The sequence below is a fragment of the Elephantulus edwardii genome, unplaced genomic scaffold (assembly GCF_000299155.1).
Source record: "Elephantulus edwardii isolate Elephantulus edwardi_28Jun2011 unplaced genomic scaffold, EleEdw1.0 scaffold00080, whole genome shotgun sequence".
In the NCBI taxonomy this organism is placed as follows: domain Eukaryota; kingdom Metazoa; phylum Chordata; class Mammalia; order Macroscelidea; family Macroscelididae; genus Elephantulus; species Elephantulus edwardii.
Genome location: NW_006399830.1, coordinates 1,789,137 through 1,809,506, shown reverse-complemented (window position 1 = coordinate 1,809,506; position 20,370 = coordinate 1,789,137). Strand labels below are relative to the sequence as shown.

Below are 20,370 nucleotides of genomic sequence, written 5' to 3'. Positions count from 1 at the left end.
CAGGCGCTGGGGTGTGGGGAGCTGGAGCTCCAGGCGCTGGGGCATGGGGTGCTGGGGCGTGGGGAACTGGGGTGAGAGGAACTGAGGCTCCAGGCACTGGGGCGTGGGGAGCTGGGGCTCCAGGCGCTGGGGCAGAGCAGCCAGGGGCCAGCACCCCGTGCACAGTGGTGTGTGCAGGCTGTGTTGGGACACAGGTGTGCCTGCTCTGAGCCGAGCCTGTTCACTGCAGAGGCCCCGACGAGGACGGGGAGGAGGAGGCGGCCCCAGGACCGCGGCAGGCCCCCGACAGCCTGTACCGCGTGCACATGCCCAGCCTGTACAGCTGTGGGAGCAGCTATGGCAGCGAGACCAGCATCCCAGCCACGGCCCACACCGTCAGCAACGCGCCGGTCACCGAGTACATGTGAGGACCGCTCTCCAGGCCCAGCAGGCGCAAAGGCCGGTGGGGATGCAGGACAGGGTGGGACAGTTGGAGGAGAGGGTCCCCCAGTCGGCAGGTGGCCTGGGTGGGGAGCTGTGCCGGGAGCTGGGGTGGGTGGGACCTAGAGGCCCTCCTAGTCCAGGGGAGCCTTTCTAGATGGGGCTGGGTGGGTGGACCAAGGGCAGACGGAGCTCTGTGTCTCCAAGATGCTGTGGCCCAGCCTCGTGGCTGGTGGGGGAGGCGGAGGCACTGGCAGCCCCGAGTTTCCATCATAGTTCTGGGGTTCTTGGGGTGCCCAGGTCCTCTTCCTGTGTGGAGGTGTGAAGAGCACACCTGTGTTGCACCCATGCCGCCGACACCAGTGCTGGTGACAAGGGCATCTGAGACAGCTGGGCCAGGCCAGATTGCTGGCCAGCCAGGGTCACGGAGCTTGGCCTCTCCCCTACCCTCAGGAGCCAGAACGCCAATTTCCAGAACCCTCGCTGCGAGAGCACTCCACTCATCGGACGCGAGTCCCCACCACCTTCGGTAAGTCTCGGGGGGGGCTGTCCAGTGGCCTGGGATGGGGTCTCTCTCTGGGGGGCTCAGCCAGGGCTTAGTAGCTACATGTCTTCCACCCTCCAGAGGGTCTTATAGGGTCTTGGCTGAGCTCACCTGGCTTTGCCCAGCGACCTCAGGGTTTACCTTTGGCTGGCCACCTGACAGTTAGGGGCTGTGTTCTCTAGGTTTGTTCTTCTGATTCAGGCCTGCTGCTGGCAGGTGAGGCCTCAGGGGCCTCAGGGACAGTCTCCCCCGTCACCTTGATGGCCCCTTGCGTGCCATAGCTCTGTCTTCACCTCTCCTTCCAGTCTCTTCTCTGACACCCACTGAGCCCCTGGCTGATGGTGGATATCACCTGGCCTGGATCCATGTGCCCTCTGAGGGCCTCACATTTGTACCCAAGAGGGGCTGAAGGGGGAACAAGGCAGCATATGTGGGGAGCCTGGGACTGCAGGACTTCCAGGAAAGCAGCCCATAGAGACTGGCAGGGGGTCAGAGCCCCAGGGGTCACTGGCGGCCACTTGATTGTCCTCGTCCCGGTCACCCTCCAGACCCCGAGGCCTGCTCACCCTCAGTGCTGGGGTTGAAGGGCTCCTTCTCTCTCTCTCTCACCAATTACCCTCTGGGCCTTCCTAGCGTTACTTGGTGGCTCTGGACCATGGTGGCCATGCGGGTTGGTGGTTGAAGCCCTCAGACAGTGCCCGGATTCTGTGGTAGCCGGGCTGCCCTGATGACAGGTACCCACGTCCCTGGCTGTCCGCCCGCATGGCCTGACACCGCACAGGCAACGCCACAGCCCATCCTCACACACTGGCCTGGGGCCCTGTCCAGCAGGGTCAGAGGGCAACACTGAGTCCTGCAGCCCCCAGCAGCCCAGGGTCCTGGGCTCAGAACCTCCCCGCCCCCAATACCTTGGCAGCATATCCAATCTCTGCTGTCACCCAAGCAAGAAAACCACCTACCTGGACCCTTTAGGTGCCTGTACCTTGGAGCTGTGCTCAGGGAGATGGGTGCACACAGGTGCAGCTAGGGGCCCCCAGGAAGAGCCCTCACCAGCTCAGGCAAACAGGTGTGTGGACAGGTATATACTGGCAGCTCTTTGGATGGGTGTGGGCAGGTGTATGTACGTGCACGCAGACAGGTATGTGGATAGGCACATGCTGCTTTCCACGTGGACAGTTGTGTGTAGGGAGGTACAGACAGGTAGCTGTGTGCAGACAGGTCCCTTTAGATGGCTGTGTGGGTAGGTGCATTTGGATGTGAGTGTGCACGGAGATGCAGGCAGATGTGCTTAGGGTGCGTGGTGAGAGGCACGTGCACACGCTCCTCCCCGCTGCCCCTCAAGGGACGCGCAGGCTGTGGCTGTCTGGCCGCCTTCCTGCCCACCTTGACCCATGTACTGGTGGCCAGCTGCCTTCCTGCCCTCTTATGGCTGCCCTGTCAGGAGCTCCAGTACAGGCTTCTCACTCTGCTCTAGGGCCTAGGGGGCTTAGGGGCGCTGTGGGGTGCAGAGCCATCCCCAGGGTCCATCCTGGATCAGTTGGCTCAAGCCTGGATTCTTCGTCCTAGGGTCCACCTCCTCAAATCCCACACCAGTGTGCACTGACTCAGCGGACTTGCCCACACGTACTTGCGCGCCTGTGAACACACCTGTGGGCACACTCATAGGTTCCAGCTTGCTCTGACATCAGACTCATGCACCTGCGCACCACACGTACACTCATGTACACACCTCCCCCAGCACCTCTGATACCATGGACTCAGTCACACACACACACACACACACACACACACACGTCAGCATGCACCAACATTGAACACATTTGTGCACGCACCCCTTTTTTGTCACACACTCAAGTACAATTCACACTGTACTCAGCCACACACTTGCATGTGCACACACTCAGATGTGCTAGCTCCCCCACAGTGGTCACATATTGGCATGCTCACACTCACACGCGCGCGCGCACACACACACACACACACACACATAGAGTAGGTCTGGCGAGGGTGGCCCAGAGGCTGGCTGGCTGGGAGGGTGCGGCGGGCAGGGCTCTCCCTCCTGAGCCCGTGAAGGAGCTGGTCCACTCTCGAGCCACCAGCCTCACTGTGGCCAAAGGGCCCTCTGCGGAGGAGGGTGCCACATGCCCGGGGTGGGTGTCCTGCAGGAAGGCCTCACGCCAGTGAGGATGAACTGCGAGGGGGCCAAGGACTTGAGGGCGCATCTGACTCTTACTAGTCGCCAACTTGGACCCTTTTGTGTGACCTGCACAGATTCTTCTCATGGGCTTATCCGCAGGCCCTGAGGGGCCCTTTGCCGCTGGCTGCCTGGGCATGGGCTGTTGGGGTGTCAGCTGGCTTGGCTCCTCTAGAGAGGGAACAACCCCTTCCACCCTGAGCCTGACTGAGGCCCTGCTGTCCTGTGTCCAGGCCCTGGGTCAGCTGCCTCCCAGTTGCAACCCCCTGTCTGTACTGCTGTGTCCTGCCTCCCAGGGAACTGATGCCCACCGAGGAGGCCAGGCAACCCAGCCACGCCCACAGCGCTGCCCCGCTCACCCCGCCCTCTCTCCCCAGTACACGTCCAGCATGAGGGCTAAATACCTCGCCACGAGCCAGCCGCGCCCCGAGTCCAGCAGCAGCGGGCACTAGATGCTGCCAGCAACACGTCACGTGCCAACCCTGTGCCAGCAACGCCATTGGACCCCCGCACGCGCTCCCACCTTCTTCCTGCAGGGCCGCACCCGCTCACCCCTGGCACGGGGACCACCACCGGGCCTCCCCACCCTCTGCGAAGGCTGAGCTGGCTCCGCCCCCGGCACACCCTTCGTTCCGCCCACTCGCCTGCCACACTTGCTGCACCCCAGACCTGCCCTGCCTGTGGCCACACGTCCCCTCTCAGCCTCCCGGCCCCTCGACGCCTCGGGAATCTTGTCTGCCCACAGGCCCCCGTGAGCCCTCCCAGAAGGAGACGTCTGGTGGCTGGGTCAGGCCATGCCCTCTGCCCTACCGCCCTGTCGAGGAGGCCCCAGCCGTGGCCAGCGGGAAGGTGGCAGTGGACACGGTGCTCACAGGTGCTGGCCTCCGTCTCCCTGACTCTCATGGGCACCCCGTCCTTCCCTCCTCTCCCCCTGACCCCAGCACCTTCTTCCGCAGCACCCTGTGGACTTGGCCTGCCCATGCTTGGCCGCCTCCCGCTGTCCTGCCCGGGCTGCCGCCCGGTGTTCTTGGTGCCAAATCCGCTCCCAGGGCCTCCTGGGCTTGGACTCTGCATTAACCACGTTTTCTGTTTCCAGACGGGCGCCTGTCCTTGCCCGCTTCTCGGTTCCATGTCCACCTAGGACTGATGGACACAGTGTGCCCGGGTGCCCTTCTTGGAGTAGCCCCGAGCTGGCTATGAATGTCCTCTCAGCCACTGCCCCTCCTGATCCTAACCACTAACCTCATCCCCCACGCAGGCGCTGGCCAGAGCCTGAATCCCGGGGCAGAGACTCCTCCCCAGCCCCGGGAAGGCCCAGGTCCTCAGGGATGAGCCAGGCTTCTGCCAGCCTCAGTCTCCCAACCTGTGAAGTGGGAACGTGCTTCCCAATGGTGCTCGGCTCCAGTGTTCGGCATCTGCTGGGCTTTCCCGTGTGGGGCCCATCCTGCCCAGATGGGGCGGCCCAGCAGAGGATCGATCTGGTCTGGACGCCGCAACCGAGCAGCCAGGCGCTTCCACCAGTTTACGGACTTGGGCCTTGTGCCCAGAGCGGCGCCTGCTGCCTGTTCCAGAACCAACCAGCGCCTCCCTCTGCAGCCGAGCCCCCGCCCTGAGCCCCCCTTTCCTTGTGCTGGTGTCTGGGACCAAACGACGGAGGGGCTGCATCTGCGCCCTCCACAAGCCAGCTCTGCCCTCGGCAGGGTGGGTGTGGGCAGGCACGGGACCAGTAGTGAAGCCACGGCGCTGGGATTCCACACCTGCTGTCTTGGACTGTCGAGGCCAGGACACAGACCACTGTCAGCTGTCCAGGCTGCCCTCTGAGCCTCCTGACCTTGAGCAGGAGCCAGTCTCTCTGGCCACCACAGGTCAGGGTAGCATGTGTGGACATCCGGCTTCCACCCAGGAGCACAAATGTTCGCCCGGCCCGACCAGGCACAGCTGCCTGGGGGAGTGGTTCCTACCCCCCGAGCCCTGGGCCCCTCAGACTGCTGTCCGCGACCCTGCATCATATAACTCCTCACCTGCCTCTGGACAAGGACGCATGGACTCGGGTGTTCACACCTGGACCTCAGCCTGTGGAGGGCACTGGGTCATCTATTGTTTCTGGTGCCCGTCCCAGTCACGCTGCCTGCACCTCCACACAAGGACATCTGATGGACACCACCGTGTCACCCCACTTCTGTCCCCTTTCCAGGGGCAGCATGTTAAGGTGTCCCTGGCTCCCTGATGGGCCAGAAAGGGAGAAGGTGGCTGTAAGGGCCTGTCCGCCCAGGCCTGGTCAGTGTGCTGCTGGGCCATCTGTGTGCCCGCACCCTGGGCCTGGCCCGCTGGGTTGTGAGGAAGGGGCCCGCTGGCCTTTTCCCACGCCCCTCATCTCACTATGCAACTCTGACCCGGGCGCTGTCCACCCTCCCAGCACCCCGGCCCTGGCCCAGAAAGGGGCTGCTGCTGGTGATGGACTCGGCCTGACTGGGGAATGGAGGGCGCGCAGCCTCTGGGCACTGTGCTCAACTGTGATGGTTGTGTGCGAACCACGTCATACCATCTGTATGACACATGTGATTTGGTTAAGCTGAGCCTCCTCTCCAGGCCCATCCCCACCCCCTCCCCGTCGGGCATCTCACCCCATCACCGTCCGAGAGCTGAGCAGGCCCGAGGCCTCTGCCCACTGGTCTCTGTCAGCCGTGCACCCTGTCGCTGAGCCTCTGGGTTTGAGGGTATTTTTGTTGTTGTTTTGTTTGCGGTTTTTTTGGGGGGGGTTTTGTAAACAGGGTTTTGGGGTTGGATTTTTATTTTCCCTGGGGCTTTATTTTTGGCAGATACTAAAACTTGTCGATGTAACTTCTTGTGGTTTCTACCCAGCTTGGGTTTCATGTTTTAAAATAAATGGATTTGGAAAAATGGACCTCTCGCCAGAGCCCTCTTGGCCTCTGCCCATAAAATGGCCCCTGGTGACGCCGTGATGAAAGTGCCTGGCTGCTAATGGGAAGGTTGCTGGTTCAAGTTCACCGTGGGAGATGAGGTAGTCCGCTTCTGTAAAAGTGTACTTCAGAAACCCTGTGGGCATTCACCCACCCTTGGGGTTCACGTGAGGGGTCCCAGGTGTGGCAGCGGAGGGTGACTGTTCACCTCCAAGCAGCCCTGCTGCCTCACTGGTTGGAACCCACCAGGCCCTGTGGGAGAAGGGGAGCCGCCTGCTGCGGCAGAGACCCCAGCCAGGACCTCTGGGCACACCGCAGAGTCCGAGCACACCACACTGGGAGGAGTCCCCGCCTGGACCGACATCATGCTCCACGGAGCTTGTCCGCTCTGACCAGGCCCCACAATCAACGTCGTGACAGCAGTGGTCAGGCTGCATTGGGCACATTTGTAAAGAACCTCCCTCAGTTAAGTGCTTAGGAGCAAAGATGTCCATTTGAAGGCTAAGGTGTGCCTGCCCCCAAGGCATTTTCAATGCTTCATGTGCACGGGAAGATGGGGTGATGAAGAAAGGAGGCCGGAGAAGAACCCGCACCTTTGAGCTGTGGTGGTGAGGAGTGCTGCGGCCTGCAGTGAGGAAGCCAGGACGCTCCTCAGAGGCCAGGGTGGTGAACCGCTCACTCACCTGGGCATGTTGCCTGGAGGGGCCAGTCCCTGGAAGAAGATTGATGTAAAGGTGGAGGGTCAGACAGAGGAAGTCCCTTGTCAAGACGCATTAACACAGTGACTACCGTGAACTTGGGGACGGCAGGGGTCAGGTCTGCTCACAGGTTCTCCGCAAGGACCCACTGTCATCAACCTGCAGAGTGAGTGAATGGAAACCAGCTGGCGGGCAATGGGCTGGGGAGGCAGGAACAGCTTTGGAAGATTTGAGGAGAGCCTGCTGGTTAGGGGTGCAAATACACCAGGCACCCAGGAGCAGGGGCTTTTCAGCGGGGAGGGGGGCTCTCTGACACAACCTTGCTGTCTGCAGGCTGGCCGGAGGCTCTGGTGCACCTGGACTAGGCAAGCTGTGTTCAGGCACCTGGCCAGGTGGGGGCTGAGGCAGGTAGGGGCAGGCCTGCACACCGGGGGGTCCCCAGGCAGATGTCTCAGCCCCTCCTGTGGAAATTCCACATCCTTGTGGACCTCCCACCACAGCAGGGCTCACGGGGCAGCTGCCTTTGGCACTGGCCTCTTTCCAGCACATTCTGCCCCGCCACCCAGCGCACAGGTGTGGTGCTCATAGGTTAGCCTGGGGGGGTAGAGCAGTGGAGGGTGTAAGGGACAGACTTGGATTCGGCCAGTTTGTGGAAGCTGATGGAGTTCTGGATCCAAGGCCCCTGCATGTGGGACAGGTCAAGGGACTGGAGGAAGGCCAGGTGGGGTGCAGACAGGAAGAGGAGCATGTGAGATGAGGTCTGAGGGTGGCCACAGGGCAGGGGCCAAGGAAGGGAGAGGAGGCCCGGGTAGGGGTTCACCTGGGCACATGAGTGCATGTGTGGGGGCAGGACTCCAGGGACCCCCATGTCCACCAGCCCAGGGTCAGTGAGTACCCCAGGGCTGGGCCAGTGGGTCATTCAACTCTGCATGTGATGAGGAGAGCGTGGCTAATAGAATGGTCTAGAAAGGCCCAACGCAACCCACTGCTCAGGGCTCTGGCTCACAGCAGCCCTTGAGGGTGAAGTGCAGGTGACTGCCCTGCAGGCTCCCGAGCCTGGAACCTCGTGGACTCATCCCCAGTGGATTCAAACTACTCACGTCTCTTAGCAGCCAAGTACGTAACCACAGTGCCACCGGGGCCCCTCATTCTGACTCTCCACTCTGTGGGGCAAAGTCAAACTGCCCAAGAGGGTGTCTGAAGCTGTCAACATTACAGAAGCAGCTGACCACATCTTTTTTTTTCCCAAAAGAGCAGCTGATTGGTTTGATCCTTTAACTTCTGTTAGCAGCGGGGGCTCCTTGGGAGAGGGGCAGTGTGTGAGATGTGCCAGCAGGGGGGACAGGGGCCCTAGGGGCCGTGAGTTTCCGTGGGAACTCCTTTAGGACCCCGGGCAGGGCCGTGAATTGAAGGGGCAGGAGTCCGCTTCTGCAGGTTCCCAGGTGACCTCTGTAGCCACTGTGTGGAGCAGGAAGGGCAGCCACTGGGAGACCAAGCTGGGTGGACAGTGTGAGATGTTTACCAGGCCTGGGCCCCCATTTTCCCACCTACTGCATGAGCCCAGGAGTCTCACCCTGCAGACCCAAAGCTCGGAGGTTTGAGTCCACTTGGGGGCGTGATAAAAGCCCAGCCTTCCAACAATTCACCACTGCAAACCCCTCAGAGCACGTTTCTGCTGTGAGCCACTCAGGAGCCCAGGAGCCCTGGGAGTCAGGGTCCACTTGATTTAGCTGCTGCAGGTGGGAATCTTAACACCCAGCGCAGTTTTAAATTAATCCTGAGCGCAGTAAGAGAAGATACAATGTTGCACCCTGAGTTAGGGACTCGCTTGAGGTGGAATTCAGGACTGAGAGCGATACCACCAGCTGTTGCCACCAGGTGGCGTGATAGGACCGTCACTAAGGGGACCGGGTCCGAGATGTATGCATGGGGGGCCCATCTGGGAACCTCCAAGAGCTGAGACAAGGTGCCCCAGGTCTGCATGAATTCTAAGGATGTATCACGTGTGGGTCCAGCCCACAGAATATGGGGTCTGGGAGGGGTCAACCCCCCCAGCATCTGACAAGGTTTTGAGTGAGATGGGCAGGTGGCCGGCCACCTCTGGCTGGTCTGTGCTCCTAGGCCCAGAAGGGCAGGACGGACTCCTAGTCGGCTTCCCTGTTGGTGCCTGAGTCAGGAGGTGGGCTTATGAAGACCTGCTGCAGCCCACCTTCCCTCTAGCCGTCCCGATAGGTCTCTCTGCCCAGGCTGTGCTCAGGGCTGAACGCATATCTTCTACCTCCTCTATCTTTACAAAGCTTCCTGCTACAAAGAGGGGATACCCCTCGAGGAAGGTGGCTATGATTCTCCCAGGGAGACCCATGTCCTGCACCCTGCTGGGGTCTGTTTCACAGGGGCCTGCCACCCTCCCTGAGTGGCAGCAGCCCCTGCGGATGCAATTCCATGGTCAGTTTTGAGAACCCTGCAGAAGCCTGGCAGGTGGAGGGGCTGTGGCCGGAGCCACAGGCCATTCCTGGCTGGCTGAATGCAGCGCCTCAGAACATTCCTCAAGGAGATATGAAGGCCCCCCTCCTGTGCTCTCTGGGGGGCCCTGGGCAGGAGCGACAGCAGTCAGTATGTGGGCTCCCTTCAGGGCCCACTTCCCCTTCTCAAGAGCAGAAGCCTCAGCTTCCCATTTAGAAGAGGAAAGAGCCGGGCTGTGGTCAGCATGACCCCCCCAAGACCCCGCCCAGGACTCACTTTATCCCCATCACTCAGACAGGAAGGTCGGAGCTCCTCTGGTAAAGCCTCTGCCAGCCCCTGCCTCCTCTCTGTCTCCTGACCAATGCAGATGACAGGCTGGCAAAGCCTCACCAAGCCCATCCCTTTAGCCCCCAGCCACACGCAGGAAGTGGCCTCACCCGCACCCCGGCCCCCTGGTGCCTTCTGACTCAGCACTGACAGGAAGGCCCTCTGCCCCGTCCCACTCAGGGCCACTCCTCTGCTACTTCCTCTCCCCAGTTCCAACTTTTCATCTTCAGATAGGCCTGACATTCAAGTCACCTGGTGACAGCTGGACGGAGGCAGCCCCTGGGCCTTGGGGTACCTCAAAACGGGCCCAGTCTTCTGCTCTCTTTGACTTATGACCTGCCCGAGGGACTTGGTCCCTCATCTGTGAAGGGCTGGCTGGGAGTGAGGAGATTGCCCTTACTGTGTCCTTACCTCCTCACACCTGAGACCCCAGGAAGCCAGTCCTGCTCCTTCAGTGTCCACATGCAAACTGTGTGAGGATTGTCGAAGGTCACAGGGTTGTGGGGCCCAGCCTGGGAGCTGAAGAGCTGGCATCCCCAGGCTCAGCCTCAGCTGAGATGGTGATAAAGGGCACTTGCCCACTGCTGCCCGCTTTGAGGTGAACTGACAACATGCTTGGGGCCGAGCAGTGCAGAAAGGGAGGCGAAAGACCAGCTCCTGCAAAATGCAGGAACATGAGGCTGGAGCACAAAGTGTGGGCAGCAAATGCCCATGGCTGAACTATCATTCTATAGCAGAATCATGCTCAAAAGGGGAGAAATGTGGAACAGAACTTTTAATGCTTATGGAATCCAGCTCTTCCATCTCCACAGAGGCTGGATAAACCTTGGATACTGCTATCCAGAGATCATCCTGAAAGTTTAAACTGTAACTACCCCATTTAAACTCTTTGGACTTATCTTTAAATCACACACGCCCATCCCAGATCAACAGAAGACTGGCCATAGCATTTCCAAGGCTGTAAATCTTAACGGAAGCAAACGGCCTTTCTCCTGAGGAGCAGCTGGTGAGTTCAAACTGGCCACCTGTTGGTTGGCAGACAAGCACTTTAAGCACTGCCCTGCCAGGGCTAAACAAGAGTTTGGTTTCATTAGAAAAAGATACCTTGAGCATTGGGATCCTTTAAAGAATAACAAGATGGGCTCAGGTTGGTAACGGGCACTTGGCAGGTCAGATGAGCAGCCCAGCGGTCCCAGGTCATGCTGATGAGGGGGTTGTCATTCAGAGAAGGCTGGCAAGAGCAGCGGCAGAGCTGAAGGCTGGCATCACTGGCACGGCGTAGCGCAGCAGGCGCTGGGGGCAGTGAGCGACGGCCACATGCACCCTGTCCTGTTGAGCTCAGTGACCGTCACGTGTGCCCCACGCGGACCGAGCCTGCCACGGCAGCCCAACCACTGCCGGATCTCCCTGCACATCGCTGGCTCCCATCGTGGTTATTTTGACCGTATTTTAAACTTTGTCATGCTGCTGTTCACGTCATAAAGCTCAAACTCATTGCTCTCTGGCTGGATCGGGCTCCTGGTCCACCCGCCAGCCGGTTTGCAGAGGCTGTGAACCGCATGGGAGGAGACTGCCCGTCCGTCTCCCTTGGTGCAGCTGGTGGATTTGAGCTGCCTGCCTTTGGGTTGGCAGTGCCCCTCCTTTCCACTCGGCCAGCAGAGCCCCCTGACTGAACATTTAATTGACCACAAAACAAAGCCCATTGTCATCAAGCCGCTTGGCTCAGAGCAACCCTCCTTGGGTTTCGGAGGCTGTGAATATACAGACACTGCCATCCTGCTGAGCGGCTGTGGGATTTGAACCGCTGACCTGATGCCTGGCAGCCCCACACATGATGCACCACGCCACCAGGTCTCTGTGTCCTAGGACCCAAACATGGTGTGGGTCTGGGTTTATTGTTCTGTGCGCTTTACCGACAGCCCCCGCCTCCAGGCCACAATCCGCTCTCAGTCGCTTTAAGGAGCCTAGGAAGGTGTGGCCTGAAGGGGGACTCAGTTAGAGGAAGAGTCCTCTGACGGAGCAGGCGGAAGGAAGTGAGGCTGCCTGATGCTGCCAGGAAGGGGTGCGGGGAGGGGGACTCCCCAACTGGAGGCCCTACCCCTCCTGTCAGCCCTTCAGCAAGCTTTATCTACCATGGGCTGCTCTCAGGGGCAGGGGCAGTGGGCACCCCAGGGCTCCCAGCAGCTGCCACCCCTTACAGACCAGAGAAAGCCCTATGTCTGCAGCAAGTGGAGTCAGGGACTAGGCTTGGCCATTCTGAGCCTAAGTTTGTCCATTTGCGTTAGGACTCAATCAGGCACTGAGGGGCCAGGCCAGGCCCATGGGACAGGGGGACCTGCAATGGACCCACCAGAAGCTGTCTTTGGGCCAGGACAGCCCAGCAGGGATCTGGATTCCCGCCTACTGCCAACTCTCATGGCCCCTGAGCTCCCAGGGCACAAAGCAAGTGATAGTTCTGATCCTGACCCATGACGGCAGGGCGGTTAAGGGCTCAGATGTGAGCCAGGTCGGTGGTTTGAATCCACTAGCCATCCTGTGGAATACAGGTAAAGCAGATTGCTTCTGGCAAGATGTACAGCTTGGGTCCCTACAGGGCCCACTGTACCCTTACCCTAGTGGCACAGAAGTTAAGCAGTGAACGTTTAACGAAAAGATCAGCAGTTCAAACCTACCAGCCATCCTGCAGAAGGAAAGCTGAGGCTGCATGCGGAAAAGGCTGTGTCGGGAACCAGGCAGGGTCATTGTGATTGGAATTGATGCGATACCAGTGGGTGGGCTATGTATTGATCCCAGGAGCCTCGGGGAGGTTAAGAGGCTCAGCTGGTAACAGAAGCCTGGGAATGCGCACTCACCCAGAGATGCCTCAGAGGAGAGGCCTGGAGATCTACTTCAAAGCAGTGCAGACCCTCGGGGCAGTGACCGAGCACACGTGTGAGGGTGCTGTTAATCAGGATTAACTGTTTTGTCCCTTTTTTTATCATTTTGGCCTGAAGTTTTCTTTTTAAATAGTTGGCTTAGACCATTTATCCCCCACACCCAACCCCTATGTGGGTGGGGACAAGACAGATCGCCTCCTGTTTCTTGGGTGCCCGACGCCCCCAAGTCCCCAAACTCCCTGCAGCTCAGGCCCACCTCCAGCCACACCAGGACACAGGGGAGGCGTTGCTGCCAAGAGCATTTTTATTTCAAGCAAAAGACGTCACCATAGCAACACCACTTCAAATCCCTGAGAACACTCCCTTATTCGTGGGGTCCCGGCTCCGCCTTTGAAAAAAGAAGACAAGAGAGGCCCCCCTCCCCTTCAGGCCAGGTGACCCAGGAGAGGGGACAGACAGAGGACAGAATACACAGAGGGCAGGAAGAGAACATTCCAGATACTGGAACACATAAATACATGGAGGACGGAGACACGTCCACTTCTGCTTTAGAAACGAAAAGCATGATCCAAGATTTGGTTTCTGCTTTTTCTGATCCACAGAAAATATAATAGAGCACACGCAGCCCCTACCCCAGAATAAAACAAACCTGAATACTCTACCTTCTGCCCACCCCTTGATTTAAAAAAACCCAACACAGTAAAAAACTACTGTCACACCATGTACAAACACTCAGTGTGAGTGAGGCTCTCGCATGGGGGGACGAGAGCTCGCTCCCCGCAGGGAGGACTTGGGGATGACCCACTCCAGCCAGCCAGCCAGCCAACCACGCTGGCCACCATGCCTGGCCCTGGCATGGGACTGCTGTCCTCAATAGGGCGCCCTGGCCAGCGGGAGGGGGGAAGGCTGGGGTCACTGGTCCCTGGACGGAGCAGAGCACAGCGATGGGACAGAGGCACCTGCGGCTCTCGGACTCATTGCTGCGGAATGACCAGCGCAACCATCACCAGGGTCATGCCTTTGGGCACACGCAGTTCCCTCCCGGCAGGGACCCCAACTGCCAGATATTTGGGAGGCGGGAGGTGGGCTCCCCCGAGAAGCAGAACTGCCCAGCAGACTGCGACACGGGCAGCCACACAACATACACTTGCGGTGAGCAGCCCCCTGGGAGCCTCGAATGCCGAGGCCAGGGCTACACAACACGGGTCCCCGAGCCCTTTGGATACCAGGGGCGCTCGGGGACGGGTCTCAGCCATGGCTGCTAAAAGACTGTGGGGTGAGGACACCATGACGTGTCCGGGTACAGGTGACAGTGGATGGAGCGGAACCTGCAAAGACAGAGAGGGGCCGGTCTGTGTGGGATGGGACACTGAGAGGCACCCCAAGACCTGCAGCACATGGTGGGTGTGCCAGCCCACCCTGAGCAGGCCTCCGGGGATCCTGTCCCTCCCTGGGCCTCAGTTTCCACACCTGGAGGGGTCCGCCTCCACCGAGAAGGCCCCCTTCATGTGGATGGCATTCCTCTTGTTCTCAAACGTGCCATAGCTCAGAGTCACCTGAAAGGAGGCAGGGGGAACGAGACCTTGGTCACAGGCCCGCGGAAGACCAGCCTACCACGTCCCCGGCTCAGCTCAGAGCCGGCCCTGGCTGCCCTGCCTCTCTCCCCAAGTCACCCTCTTGCGTCACCATCCCTGAGCCACCTGCTTGCTGGCACCTATGAAGGACGTCCCAAGTGTGGACTGAGGGTGGGCGGGGGCAGCACATACAGTGGACAGAGAGGCTCGCCGGCCCTCCCAGCCCACCTCATCGCACTCCCCCCACCCCGTGCACCTTCTGGCCCCTCTGGGGGCAGGCTCACCTGCCCCACCCGCTGCCCCAGCTGCCCAGGGACAGACTCACCTGCTCATGGAGCTCAGAGGCGGGTACCTGTTGCAGGTTCTCCAAGTGGGAGTGGAAGAGGCCGCTGCGGGTCAGGGGCACGCCGAGCAGGGCCTCCACAATGTAGCCGATGGTGCAGTCGTCCGGCAGACGAATGCGCTCTGCTGTGTTCAGGAAGTGACCGCCACTATGAGGGACAGGACAGGTGAGCCAGAGTGGCGGGAGAGGCCAAGAGGACACAGCCAAGCGGAGGTGGCCCTGAGGCTTCTCCAGGAGTGAGGAAAGGCTCTGTCCAGCTCCCGGGGGCCTGGCCCCTGCTCTCAGTGGAGCAGGAGTGGACAGCTGTCCCCAAGGACAGGAGTGAAGGTGGACAGGGGGCACACATTGTGGGCACGGCCCCAGTGGAGGGTGCTCACCTGGCCCACGGGCTCATCTTCAAGGCCAGCCCTCGGCTGATGCAGAAACCTGCCCCTCCAGTGGCAAACCAGAAGTGGACGGGACGCTGTAGGAGGGGACACAGGCTGTGAGACACCACCAAGAGCAGCGTACCCCAGCAAGGCTGCAGGCCCATGTGGGAGCAGGGAGCACTCACCACTTCACCCTCGCCGACCCTCTCCGTGGCCTGGATGGGCCGGTCCAGGCTGGGCTTGCCCAGGTAGACATCCTGCGTGTGGGGGTAGCTGGCCAGGAGCCGCAGTAGAGCCCGCACGTTCACGTAGTTGTCGTCGTCCACGTGGCAGAACCACCTGGGGGCAAGGCCGGCCGGGGTGGGCGGGGTGCCGTGAGGCAGTGCACACTTGTGACTAAGTGTGTACACAGGCATGAGTGAACGGTGAGAGCGTGTGCACACAGGTGTGTATGCATGTGTGTGCCCATGTACGTGACCACGTGTGTCTGTGAACACGTGTGCACACACATGCACGTGGGCGAGCATGTCTGTACACGAGACCATGCACGCATGCAGCTATGTGTACACACGTGACTTGGATGTGCATCTGGAAATCTGAGGTCACGAATGTGTGTTAGTGTGACTGCACATGTGACTGGGGGTGTGTGGAAGGCATGTGCTCAGATGGGTGTACAAATGTGTACATGCAAGCCCAGGAACACAGGCATGTCTGTGCTTATATGTGCTTGGTCATACATGTGAACGCACGTGCACACACGTATGCACACACATGCGTGAACTGGGGCTTCCCGGGCCCGGCACTCACTTCCTCCCGGACTCGATGAAGTGGTCATACTCCACGGCCATCTTGCAGGACAGCGCCTGACGACTGTGGGCTGCTGAGCAGTTGGTGTTGACCACGTTGCCTGTGGACCAGAAGAGCATGGTGGGGTGGGGTTGCGAGGCCGTCTAGCCTCCCCAGGGGTGGGCTGGAGGCCAGTCCATTCAGACAGCTTTTTCCCAGCACTCGCCACCTGTTGCCTCCAGTCTCAAAGGAGCTGGGACTGAAAGGACTTAATTTGCATAAGAATGGGGGGAGTGGCAGGGCTGGCGGTGGTCCTGGGAAGGGGGGCCGAGAGGAGTGGGGTCTCCACGCTGCTGTCCCTCCACACTCACCTGTGTGTCTGGCCAGGACTTTGTCCTCACCGTCCGTAAAGATGAAGGTCTGGAAGAGAAATGTGGCCTTGAGAGGCTGTCTTTGGTGCCCTGGGGTCTGTCCCGGGCGCCCACTAACGCTGGCCCTTGTCCAGCGCGTTTCTACTTGTGCACCAGGCAGCTTGCACATGGTGGAAGCTGTACAGGGCTCGCGTCCACCCGTGTCCATTCATGCTCAGGATGACACGTGCCTTCCCCAGCCCATCCCCATGACAGGGCCCAAGGTCACCACAGTAGCTGCACTAAGGCAGGCCAGGTGGGGTGCTTCCCCCTCCCCCTTCCCAGGTAACACACTCCCCCACCTGCACACCTGGTGGGGCACACACCCTTATTGACACAGCACCCGGAGAGGACTGGGCGGGGGGCAGGCGGAGGAGGTCTGGAGGAGGTCCGGTCAGGCTTTAGAAAGCCAAGTGTCAGTCACTTGGGGACAAAGGCCTTTGCTGGGCGGCTGCCAAGCCCAAAGCAGACAAAGGGCCGAGCAAAGATGAATCACCATGCTGCCGCCTTTGTCCATGGCCTTAACGCAGCCGAGTTAAGCGGGAGTGGCCGAGAGGCATTACCATACAGCTGGCCTGGTTAACCGGGCCCTCTGGCAGGGCCTGGCCACCAACACTGCCCTGTCCACTCTAGGTGACCCCTCAGGCCCGATCTCCGAGTCCAGGTGAATATGATGAAGACACCAGTGGTCAGAAAGGAAGGAGACTTCTGGGGTCCGTGGCCTGCAGCCTGCACCCTTCTGCTCTGCACGGCTGCCCAAGGCCACATCCGGCACCACCTGCGCCAACCAGCGCTGCCACTTCTGCCAGGATCCCTCCTCGGAAGAGGCCGGGGCGGGAGGGCGTGGCCAGGAGCTGCCGGTGCCCGCCTGGGCCCATCTGCTCCCAGGCAGGAATGTTCCTTCAGAGGCCAGCCCGCCCAGCGCGTGCCGCTCTGCACCCCGACATGGTAGAGCTCGGGGGCTGGGTCGGGTTCTCCAGCAGGGGCTGCGGCTGCATGCCCGTCTCCTGGGCCTCAGTTTCCCTCTGCTTCAGCTCCGTACTCACCTGACCCCAGAGAGCGCACACGTTTCCGGGCTGGGCCAGGGTGGTGGGGTGCGGAGCCTTCCCTCCCCAGCCCGGCAGACACCCCGAGGCGACCGGCCGCACGCACAGACTCGCAGGCGGCCCCCGCCCTCGCCCGCCACCAGCCCAGGAATGCCGTGGGAGGCGCGAGGCCGCTGAGCAGAGGAGCAGACGCACCGCTGCGGATGAAAAAGAAAATGCTTTCCTAATGAGATCAAGCGGGCCTGTTCCCGCTCCGGTGTGCCTTAAAAACCCAGCCCCGGGCTACGGAGGCTCAAGGCGCCTCTGTTGCCAGTGGGAGGCTGCCAGGAGATGGGCAGCGGGAGGGTGGGGCTTGGGAGTGGGTGTGCTGGTGTTCCGGCTCCCCCAATACAGCAACCTGCACAGTAAGTGGCAGCCCAGCCAGAGCCTCCACGGCCTCCCCAGCCTCAGTTTCCTCCTCCATTAAATGGGTGCAACCACACTCTTTGCTAGTGCCACTTTCCACTTCACAGCAATCCAGACTTGAAAACAGAGGGCTGATCCGAGGCCAGCCCTGCTGCTCCCCAGCGCTCACCCCCCACTTCCCCAGCAGGCTGGGGGAGGAAGGGCAGGGGGCAGCAGGGCGCAGGCTGGCCAAGGCAGGCAGCAGGCGGGAGGGCGCCCACAGGAAGCAGCATTGTTCCTGAAGCCACAATTCAAAGAAACACAGGATGCCAAGCGCCCCCCCCCCTCCATTGTGGCGATGGCAGTGGTTGCAGGCTGGCTGTCCTGAGGGGCGGAGCGTGGGGGCCAAAGGCCCAGCTCCTCAACTTGGGCTTCATGGCTGGTCCCGGGCAGCCTTGCCAACCCCCTCCCCTCATCGACTGTGTGCCCCTTGCTCTGCTCCTAGGCTCAGCGTATCATTTTTGAACATTTTTTATTTTATGGAGTTGCTCAAATGGTGCCTCCTCCGAGAAGCCCTCACTGGCTGCCCCTCCGTAGGCTGGACACCCACCCTCACTCACAGCTTGCCTGGGTTTCTTCCTGTCTCCCCCATCGGACTGGGTCTGAGTCACCCTGGGGTTCCTGGAAAGAGATGCCAGCACTGGGACAGTTTCAAGGTCCCCTCCCCACAGTACAATGCTAAAGGGTCTTTTGCTTGTCCTGAGATGCAGTCTGAGGCTGGGGGCAGGTCCAGCCTCTCCCAGGTCGTTTGGAGAGAAAGTGGGTCTCCAGAAGCCAGATGGGCTGAGGGTCCTCCTACCCCCACTCGCACCATCTGTGGCCAGACTTTATCAGTTCTCTTTGACAACACCCTACTGAAGCAGTCTGTTTCAGAGAAAGGGTGAGGGTCCAAGAGAATCAAGGCCAAGCTGGTTGGGACTGGTACCTAAGAGGCTCCTGATAGCATCCCCTCAGCAGAAACAAGTCCCAGAAGTCCCAGAGGAGAGGAGCAGAGCTGGGGGACTGGAGGCTGTCCAGCATCAAGTGGGGAGGCCATCCTGGCTCAGGGATGGTGCCCCATAAGGGCTGTCAGTCGGGGGGGGGGGGCCCTGCAGGCCCTTCATCTCCAGGCAACCTCAGTGGCCAGCACGCCAGCGGCGGTTCCCATGGAGTGTACAGCACACATAGGAGGCCGGCCGGAGAAAGGGGCTTTGTTAACCTTGCCCAAGGGGCCTGCGTGAGAACAGCCGCGCTGGGAATCCCAACAGCCCGGCCACCAAACAAAACCCAAGCCCACCGCCCCTCCCGCACCGCCAGGAGCCCCTGGGAAACGGACACTGAGTTCCCAAGAGGCGGCAGCGCTTCCCAGGCCCCTCCAGGCCAGACAGGACCCTGCTCCCTAATCCCACTCTGTCCAGGCAAGGCTGCCCCAGGCCTCTGGGGGCTGAGCAGGTAGTGAAGAGCGAGGGTCCTCCACTCGCACCCCTGGAGGCCAATGAGCCTTCAGGGTTTCTAGACACAGAATGGTGCCCACTGCACCCTCTCGCAGGGCCCACACTCGCCTGGCCCCGCCCACCCAGCCCAACGGTTGCAGCAGCCTGCAGGCGGATTTTCAAAGTGGGGTGTGTGCAAAGTCCTGTTCAGCTGGGGAGGGGCCACAGACACAAGCCCCAGGCCAGGGCTCCTGCAAATGACCTTCCATAGACCCATAAAGCACCTTCTTTCTTCAATGTACCCCAGCCCTGCACCCCCCACCCCATTCCAGAAGGGACTTGACTTGCTCCTATCCTCCCGTTATGGGCACCGGCACTGGTGGTCCAGTGTCCAGTTTCCCTACCCCACATCACTTCTAAGGAAAGGCTAAAGTTTGTGGTTCAGGCTGGTACCCAAAGTTCCACACGTGCCAACGCAGGGGCCTGTGGGATCTTATTTTGGGGAAGTGAGGAACGAGGTCGCCCTGTGCTGGGCTATTTGGGGATCAGGAGTGTGGCAGGGGAACAGACCCCCACCCCTTCCAGGGCACTGGAGCTCGCAGTCTGGGTAGCATGGCATCGCAGCCTCCACCCCACCTCCAGGGATGCAATCTGGCATCTGGGACACTCCAGTAGGCCCGCCCCGCGCTCACCATCTCCTTGTGGCGCGAGATCCAGGTCTCCAGCAGTAGGTCGAGGCGCGCGCGGTGGAACTTTTTGGTGGTCTTGACCGCAATGAAAACGTCGCGGGGCCCGAGCTGTTCGGCTGGGGGCCGTGGGGTGCTGTCAGAGGGCCAGGGGGCGCCCCCGGGCGGTGGGCTTGCGTCCCTGCGCGCGCGCGCCAGCCGGCTGAAGTACTCGGACAGACTGTGCACCTCACTGGGCGAGGCTGTTTCCAGCCCGGACGCCGGGGCCGCCCCCGCGGGGCCCGCTAGACTGCGCAGCGCGCGGCGACCGCGCTCGGCTGGCGGCGGCGGCGGCGGCGGGTCAGCGGTGAGCACCAGCAGGCAGGCTAGCAGCGCGCCCGCCAGGGCCAGCAGCAGGCGGCGGCCGCAGCGCTTGAGCATGGTGTGGGCCGCACCCGCACCTCCTACGCCGCAGGCGGCAGGCTGCGCGCTCCCTCCGGCGCGCCGTCTAGGGACCAAGCCCGCGCCGCCCCTTTATACCTCTGCGCCCTGACCCCGCCCCGGGGCGCATCCCATCTCAGACCCCGCCCCAGGCCCCTCCCCGCCGCGCGCTCACTGGTCCCTGTACCCTGAGGCGGGGCCCACGCTGCTTGCCCCTGGTCCCCGGAGCACCCACGTGGGGCTGCGGCGGGGGGCTGGGAACAGCCTGGTGGCGCCGCGCCCGCCCCCTGCGCACGTGCGCCTGTCCCCGCGCCCGCGCCACCCCGCCGCCTCGCCCGCTCCTCCTGTCGGCCTCTGGGGCTTGGTGCGCGGGCCCGCCGCTCTGTGCCGCCCTGTGCCGGGAGCCTGCGGGCTGCTGCACCCAGGCGGCCGGTACGT

The 20,370-nt window shown here is 61.2% G+C and overlaps 2 protein-coding genes across 2 annotated transcripts in view; one reads left to right on the top strand and one right to left on the bottom strand.

Annotated features, from left to right (window-relative positions):
• TTYH3 (tweety family member 3) overlaps nucleotides 1-11,049 on the top strand; it is a 31,944-nt gene extending 20,895 nt beyond the window's left edge. Inside the window, exons 12-20 of the mRNA XM_006889739.1 lie at nucleotides 230-403; nucleotides 874-949; nucleotides 3,536-3,603; nucleotides 3,695-4,032; nucleotides 4,255-4,323; nucleotides 4,706-4,859; nucleotides 9,171-9,390; nucleotides 9,608-9,695; nucleotides 10,793-11,049. Of these exons, the coding sequence (XP_006889801.1) occupies nucleotides 230-403; nucleotides 874-949; nucleotides 3,536-3,603; nucleotides 3,695-4,032; nucleotides 4,255-4,323; nucleotides 4,706-4,859; nucleotides 9,171-9,390; nucleotides 9,608-9,695; nucleotides 10,793-11,049 (1,444 nt within the window). The remainder of the gene's footprint in view (nucleotides 1-229; nucleotides 404-873; nucleotides 950-3,535; nucleotides 3,604-3,694; nucleotides 4,033-4,254; nucleotides 4,324-4,705; nucleotides 4,860-9,170; nucleotides 9,391-9,607; nucleotides 9,696-10,792) is intronic.
• Nucleotides 11,050-13,900: 2,851 nt separating this feature from the next.
• On the bottom strand, nucleotides 13,901-19,938 carry LFNG (LFNG O-fucosylpeptide 3-beta-N-acetylglucosaminyltransferase). The gene is made up of 7 exons (XM_006889611.1): nucleotides 19,519-19,938; nucleotides 15,886-15,934; nucleotides 15,536-15,635; nucleotides 14,914-15,067; nucleotides 14,738-14,823; nucleotides 14,343-14,508; nucleotides 13,901-13,999 (listed from the first exon to the last, which is right to left on the bottom strand). Exons 1-7 carry the CDS (start codon nucleotides 19,930-19,932, stop codon nucleotides 13,901-13,903), a joined length of 1,068 nt encoding a protein of 355 aa, XP_006889673.1. The 5' UTR covers nucleotides 19,933-19,938.
• Nucleotides 19,939-20,370: the final 432 nt, after the last annotated feature.

Bases quoted from the DNA above. Each gene is read 5' to 3' on its own strand.
- LFNG (XM_006889611.1), bottom strand. From the start codon at position 19,932: ATGCTCAAGCGCTGCGGCCGCCGCCTGCTGCTGGCCCTGGCGGGCGCG. The intron at 15,935-19,518 runs GTGAGCGCGGGG...TTTCTCTTCCAG, and splicing joins TCTCGCGCCACAAGGAGATG to ACCTTCATCTTTACGGACGG. The intron at 14,824-14,913 runs GTGAGTGCTCCC...CCCCTCCTACAG, and splicing joins GGGTCGGCGAGGGTGAAGTG to CGTCCCGTCCACTTCTGGTT.